The sequence below is a fragment of the Beta vulgaris genome, chromosome 5 (genome assembly GCF_026745355.1).
Source record: "Beta vulgaris subsp. vulgaris cultivar EL10 chromosome 5, EL10.2, whole genome shotgun sequence".
Taxonomy (NCBI): domain Eukaryota; kingdom Viridiplantae; phylum Streptophyta; class Magnoliopsida; order Caryophyllales; family Amaranthaceae; genus Beta; species Beta vulgaris.
Window position 1 is genome coordinate 52552876 of NC_079206.1, and position 7730 is coordinate 52560605.

At 37.2% G+C, this 7730-nt stretch overlaps 2 protein-coding genes across 2 annotated transcripts; one reads left to right on the plus strand and one right to left on the minus strand.

Annotated features, from left to right (window-relative positions):
• Positions 1-796: 796 nt before the first annotated feature.
• On the minus strand, positions 797-5998 carry LOC104893952 (enolase 1, chloroplastic). The gene is made up of 7 exons (XM_010680094.4): positions 5429-5998; positions 3925-4232; positions 3356-3510; positions 2946-3263; positions 1923-2069; positions 1767-1817; positions 797-1173 (listed from the first exon to the last, which is right to left on the minus strand). Exons 1-7 carry the CDS (start codon positions 5824-5826, stop codon positions 1108-1110), a joined length of 1443 nt encoding a protein of 480 aa, XP_010678396.1. The 5' UTR covers positions 5827-5998; the 3' UTR covers positions 797-1107.
• Positions 5999-6991: 993 nt separating this feature from the next.
• Positions 6992-7453, plus strand: LOC104893963 (uncharacterized). Its single transcript, XM_048645364.2, has one exon. It carries the CDS (start codon positions 6992-6994, stop codon positions 7451-7453), a length of 462 nt encoding a protein of 153 aa, XP_048501321.2.
• The last annotated feature ends 277 nt before the right edge of the window (positions 7454-7730 follow it).

A 7730-nucleotide genomic window follows, 5' to 3' on the forward strand; every position in this document is an offset into this window, starting at 1 on the left:
AGAACAACAAAATAGAGTTGATTCAAGTCCCCCTTTTACACTTAGGTAGAATTTTATTTGAGGATGTTGTTGGCGTGGCTTTCCCACGCCTTGTTCCTCCTTAGTTTTTCGGCTTCTTTTGGTTGTTTTTATTTTGTTTTACGTTGTTTTTCGATTCTGAGGTAGCTCCTCTCTTTAAGCATAAAAAAAAAGAGTGCATTAAAAAAGAATTAGAAGTTTTGTCTCAATTCAAAACTTACACAGGCCTTGACCACGTCCTCGACCACTATTGTTGGGAAATTGGCATGATATTTTTCTTTCCCATTATGGGATATAACATTCGCTTCAGGAAATGGAGCAGAATTAGTTGGACATGATTCATGATTTTTCAACAATAGCTCGTTATTTTGCTCAGCAACAAGGAGACAATATATAAGTTCAGAATATTTCTTAAATCCCTTTTCACGGGTAACATTATTTGCATGAAAGGTAAAGTATGTTTTCTGCAGCATTTCTACATCAGTGATTTTCTCTCCATATAATTTCAACCGTGAAGTAATTCTGAACATAGATGAGCTATATTTACTTACAGACTTAAAGTCTTGTAGTCGTATATGTAACCGGTTATAACGAGCCTTGGGTAATATTATAGTTTTCTGGTGGTCATACCTTTTCTTCAAATTACTTGCCTAGTTGGTGACGGATTAAAATAATCAAATATTGTATCTAAAAAATGGAGATGTTATGATAGCAAGTGAAGGTTATGACAATTTTGATATCTACTTGGAACTTATTAAAAGTTAAACCTGAAAAGTACTTGGAGAAAATTAATCTCTTTTCTTTAAAGCCAAACACCAAATCAGAGTGCGTTAAAAAGGGATAAAAAGTTGTCTCAATTTAAGACTTACACAGGCTAATTCGTACAAAATTCACAAAAATGAGGATGGCCTATTAAATGGACACAGACTAATTAATTAAATGACAAAATTACATGATATTTGACTTGCCCATCCTGAGCTCTGCACTCTGCGTTGATACAAAAGAACTCTGCAGTACAACTTCAACTTGAAGCATACTGAAAACCCAACCTGGCTATTTTATTAATGATTTGTGGACATATCTCCATTTCTATGGTGACCTAAAAGCTTCACCAGCATAGCGTACACTTCCGAGTTCCTCTTCAATGCGCAAAAGCTGCATAAAGATGTAGTACAATCAACAAACCATCCTAGTTTGGCTCGAAATGTTCTTATAAACCAACAATTGTATCACCTCAGTAAAATCAATTAATAGTGTACTCCTTATTTGTATTAAAAGAAACTTGGAGTTGAACTAAAACGCTGAGCTACCATAGAAGCATACTCGAGAGACTTAGTTTGGTTCGTACGGAAAATACTTTAAATTGGACTATATTTCAAAAGGAAATCATGTTTCAAACATCATTTTCCTTCATTTGGTTTCTTGCTAGAGAAGTTGAAGGGAAAAAAAGAGACATGAAATCATAAAGTAGATGGGAGAAGAGGAAAGTGAGGGACATGAAGGAAAATATGATATTCCTTCCTTGGACAGAAAAATCTATTTTTTCACCATTAAGAAAATAAAACCGAGAATGATTTCCACCCCTATACCAACCATATAAGTGAAAACGGGAAACTTAGATTTCTAGAAACAATTTTGCTCCCAACTAGACACAATCTAAAAGTCACATTCCAGTATAAATTCCTTACAATTTCAACCACACAGATGAACAAAAGTAGAAAAGTAATGTTCCAGAGAATAATAATTACCTGGTTATATTTGGCTAATCTCTCACTGCGGCAAGGAGCACCTGTCTTGATCTGTAAGCATGACGATGTAGAATCAATCTCTAGCTTTATAGATGTGACAAACTAAGACTAGAGTAGGGGGTCAAGAAAAATGTACTAGAGGTGAAAGTATCTTACTTGTCCACTGGCCAAGCCAACAGAAAGATCTGCAATGAAATTATCCTCCGTTTCACCACTGCGATGGCTGACCATAACACCCCATCCAGCAGCTTTTGAGTCCAAGGCAGCTTGAATGGATTCAGTTACAGTACCAATTTGGTTAACCTGAAACTCATCATAAAATGAAGATCGTCGAGATTTCACCATGAGTACCAGGAGTGTCTATTGTAGGTGAAGAATAGTAAGATTCATTGGTTTTACAAGGATGCCAGAGAATCCCCAATGTCTTTTCCAAAAAAAAAAAGAGAATCCCCAATGTTCTCTAATTTAATGTCCCCCTATTTGATGAACAAGTAAAAAGTTCATTTCTACCTGAAGACTAGCAAGCAAATTCTCTAAAATCTTTTTTCTTATAATTTGTAACTACGCAATAATCAAGCACAAAAAAGACTCAAGTGCAAGGAGAACTTATGCTAATCAATAAAATATTCTTCGCATTCTTGCAGATCAAAAGTACGATAAATCAAGATGCTTTCACTTGTTTTAATAAAGGTCTTCTACGCTAACTCATTTGGCATATGCAAAGTTAAATGCACACATAAATTTCACGCACAATGGTGAATTTCGTTTTGTTTATCCTCCATTATCTATTTTGATGTCTGAACTGTGAATTTAATATTTGACAAATAGACATGAGATGCCACAAGAAATATGCCATTATTCCAGACTCATTTTAATGAGCCTGGATACTACAAAAGCTTCTGTTCTAGTTTATACATTGCTGGTAAGATATCTTAATGAGCGTGCATGCTTATTGCTAGATAGAATACAGCATGGTTGTCAAGCAGACAATGACAGGCAAAAGCTAATGATTTTGCCCTACTTTATCAATAACCTATTGGTTTAGAGCTGAAAAATACATTCTATCACTCTTACGAAAGAAGTCATGCTCTACGTAATCTACATGCCAAGCCGTCTTCTCCTTTTCTCATTTAGGAAGATACTTCTATCTAATATAGAAGGAAAAAGATAGAAAGGTACCTTCAAAAGTAGTGCATTGCAAGCCTTTTTCTGAATCGCTTCAGCTATTTTCTTTGGATTGGTCACCAACAGATCATCTCCTACCAGTTGGATGTCTACTGAAGATTGTAGTGAAGCCCATGAGTTCCAGTCATCTTGGTCAAATGGATCTTCAATTGAAACAATTGGAAAATCTCTGACAAATTCTTTGTAGAGGTCGCATAGACCTTGTGGTGTATGCACATGAGATCCATCGTTTGGCTGTTTCTTGAAATCCAAATCATAGTTCCCATCTTTGGTATAAAACTCAGAAGCTGCAACATCCATCCCAATATTGATCTGCATAATTCATAGTCCACTCATTAGTACAACTCTCAAAAGAATGAAACAGCTTCAAGTCTAACACTACCACATTAGAGAACTCCTCTTACTTTGCCAGTGTAACCAGCCTTTTCAATTGCTTCCATAAGTAAGATCAATCCCTCACGGTTATCTTGAACATTTGGTGCAAAACCACCTTCATCTCCTACATTACAAGCATCTTGACCATACTTTGCTTTGATAATCCCCTTCAGTATGTGATATACTGCATTATAAAAGTTTTTTAAAGAAATATTAGAGTTCAAACTGTTGCAATCCATTGCCTCAAAATATAATTGCTATTATTTGCACAATAGAAATTTCAGAAGCAAGCCAAGGATCATGCTGCAATAAAATCTTTTAACTGCACGATAAATAAACCATATGAAAACAACAGGAGATTAATGAAAGATGAAAGATAACAAGCAGCAGCAGGACAAGGTGTGCAATAACTCCAGAGACAAAGGTGAAACATCCAACTATTCAGATATTACATCAGCAGGGACGCAAGTCACTCTAAAAGCCACATTATGTAAGCGAATGCAGTATACACTAAACAAGATGATAATATATAACGGAGATGGTACTTAAACATCTAGAGTTATACTTCAACAGTGAAGAAGGAGGGGAGATTGCTAACCTTCACTACCCATGCGAAGTGCTTCAGCAAATGATGACGCGCCAACTGGTAATATCATAAATTCTTGCATGGCCAAGTTATTGCCTGCATGGCTCCCTCCGTTTATGACATTAAATGCTGGCACGGGCATAACAAGCTCCTTGGTTCCGGATATTTCCTGTATATGCTTGTACAAGGGTATTCTCTTGGCCCCTGCACCCGCTCTACAAACACTTAGAGATACACCCAACGTAGCATTAGCTCCCAATTTGGACTTGTTTTGAGTTCCATCGAGCTCCAACATGAGGGCATCAACATTAGCTTGATCCCTAGCAAAGTAAAGGGCAACAGAGAATTAGAGTTGTGGAACATAGCAGAGATAACAAGGTAAAGGATTTACACATCTGACATCCTCCTAAATTTTGCAGCATTGCAGAGATACAACTACAAGCATAAAGAGCCAAATTGATTCAAAGGAACTAGAAAGTAGAAACAGCATCCACCTACCCCAGTGTAACATAAACTGATCCACGTTGACAGACTAATCATCCAACCTTTGAAACTACCTAGCAAAATACTTCAATGTTTTTGTTTTTGTTGCTTTCTACAAAGATACCCAGCTCTTAACATTGATGCCAGCTACACAATTTTGAAACACTATAGACATCTAAATGTCATATTTCTTAGGGTGCGTTCTCTTCACCTTATTTTCACTAATCTTATCTCAAGTAAACTTATTAGAACTATCTGAACTTATCAAAGCTTATTATTGACACTGTTAGAGCTTATTAAAACTTATATGGTCTTATATTTACTTATTAAAACTAGATAGAGTTTATAGGAACTTATCTGAAATTATTAGACCTAAAAATTTAATTTTTAAAAGGTGAAGTGAACGTACCCCTGGAGAGTGGTGGACTACACAATCCCCCTACAGGTTCATGTTTCAACCATTTCATTATCTAGTCGTTCTCTACACTTCTGGAAGGTCTCTAGTATCCACTATAAAGTTCAGTTGCACAATTTAGAAATTGGAATACCCAAACAACAAACATGATTATCAGCCATAATTCATAAATCATAAACAAAAGCACTGAATAATCTCCCTTCCTTTCTAGCATCCCCACATCCCAAAAAATTCCAACAACTATGTTGTACTTTATATTTCCTTATAAACACTGTCAACATCATGCAATTATTTACATACTCTTGATTCAAAAATATGATCATAGATAACATCTCATTATCTCAACCATCAACATCAGCTCAGTCAACCATCCCCACAATAGTATCTATCATTCATAGTTCATACAACCAAAACAAATAATACAACTTTGATAAAAAAAACAGTAGGTGCCATGACTGCCATCTAGCTTAGTTCAGTGATGCACAACCCGGCCACGGCCAAGGATCGAATCATGTCTACATCACTGCACATAATATTAGTTGCTCACTAACACCAGAAACAATACATTCAAATATTTAATCAATCCAAAGAGAAAGAGAAATGGAGAAATGAATTCACCTAACATCAACACCAATGAGTTTGGGACCCAAAACATGATTAATATTGTTAACAGCTTGAAGAACACCTTTACCACCATAAACAGACTTATCACCATCACGAAGTTCAAGAGCTTCATAGATCCCAGTAGAAGCACCACTAGGAACAGCAGAACGATAAAGGTTACCATCGCCGGTAAAAAGGTCGACTTCAACAGTAGGATTTCCACGACTATCGATGATCTGCCTTGCCTTAACTGAATCAATGGTGTGATCTTTGGTAAGCTTCACCGGCGACGAAGTGGTTGTTGCGGCGGAGGATTTGATGGAGAGAGAGAGTGGTGGTGCGCGAGAAATGGCGGTGTTGGGAGGTGGAAGAGGGGTGGAGAGGAAGGGTTTTGGGAGGAGAGAGATTGACATGTTTTTTTTTTTGTTTATGTTTATGATTATGTTTTTGGTGTGCTTTGGGATGTTCGTTGAAGGAGGAAGAAAAGAAAGATGCCTAAGATGGTGGTTGTTGAAACTGGAAAGATTGTTGTTGTTAATTTGTTATGGCTTATGGCCTTTGGGGTTTTTGTAGGGAGTTTTATTTTTATGGGGACGTCAACGTGAACGTTGGTTGGTGGGAAGGAGAGGGTAAAGGTTGGTTTGAACTTTGAATGTACACGTAATATATTTTGAATTACGGGCTGGTATTGTGTTTTCGAACTTGATAGGTATTATTTTACATTTTTATTAAAATATTATTAAGAAAAAACTCAACATTTAAAAGGTTCAAATATAATAATGTGGATACTTAAAGCATGATTAAAAGTTGGTTGAAATGGTAATTGTGTCATTTATAATAACAAAAGGTCACGAGTTCAAATCTTGTTGCAAGCTAATTTTATTTTTATTAATTGACATGGCTTATGTACTGTTGATTCGGACAATATTTAGGATTATTTACCAATGTTAAATTGAACAGTTAAATCAAATATTTGAGAAAAAAGGGGGAAAAAGAGTTATAAATTGGATTGTGTTAGAGAAAACGGCTTACATGCTAGGGAAAGGAGGAAATTTAGATGATTTACACCGGGCTTGGGGTATATTATGGAGCTTGGAGGTATCCCCAAAGGTGCGTCATTTTCTATGGAGGGCTTGCACACACTCTCTTCCTGTGTAGGTACGTTCTTAATAGGCGCCACTTGACTGATGAAATTATTTGTCCATGTTGTTCGAGTGAGATCGAAACCCAGCAGCATTTATTGTTCTCTTGCACAAGTTTTGCGAGCCTATGGGATGCCGGGGATTGCCGAGATTTGCTGCAAAATATTGAAGAGGAAGGCATGTGTGAAACTTTAGTGAGATGGAAGGATCTAGACCCGAAAGTTGTTCAGAGAGGCTGCTACATTATTTGGAATATATGGCCGGAGAGAAATAGGCGAATTTTCGAGCATCAAAGCCAACATGTGGTTGTGCTGGGCCAACGCATTATGCGACAGATTGAGGATTTCAACCAATATACTACTCGTATATATGGCGGTACAAGGACGAAGAGTGCGAGCAGCCCCTCTCGATGGTCCCCCCCCCCCCTTCAGCTGTGATGAAGCTAAACACCGATGCAAGTGTGGGCGAGGAGGGGTGGATTGACCTAGGAGTTGTGGCCTGTGACTCGGCAGGTAGAGTAGCTTTCTCAGCTGCGCGAAGAGTTCGTGCGTTTTGGCCTCCTGAAGTGGCCGAATGCAAGGCCATTCATATGGCGGTTAGGCTAGCAAAAGCTCAAGGGTTAGCTAACGTGATCATTGAGTCCGACTCGCAGGTGGTGACGACAAGGTTAACAACAGCTGCTCTTTACTTTTCTGATCTAGATACTATTCTTGGTGACATTCTTGAGATATGTAATGGTTTTAATCCCATTAGTTTTACTCATGTCAAGAGGGATGGGAATACTGCTGCTCATAATCTTGCTAGAGCTGTGCCATTTGGAGTAGAACAATGTTGGGAGAATCATGTTCCTAGAGATGTAGCTCCTTATGTACTTATGGACACTTTGTCCCTTGATTAATGCACTACTCTTTTCCCCTCAAGAGAATATATATATATATATATATATATATATATATATATTGAACAAGAAATTTCATTAATTGAAGGCCAAACGATATCTACAATAGGTATTAAAGAAAAAAAATCAATCAAACAAGGTTACATCAAATTCATCTTCCAAAACCAGATCGAGCAATACAACGCAGCCCCCTCGTACTTCTTGAATCAACCAGCTATTGATGAGGAAGTCTATCATTATAACATAATTTGGGAAGAACATTCTTGATCTAGCCATG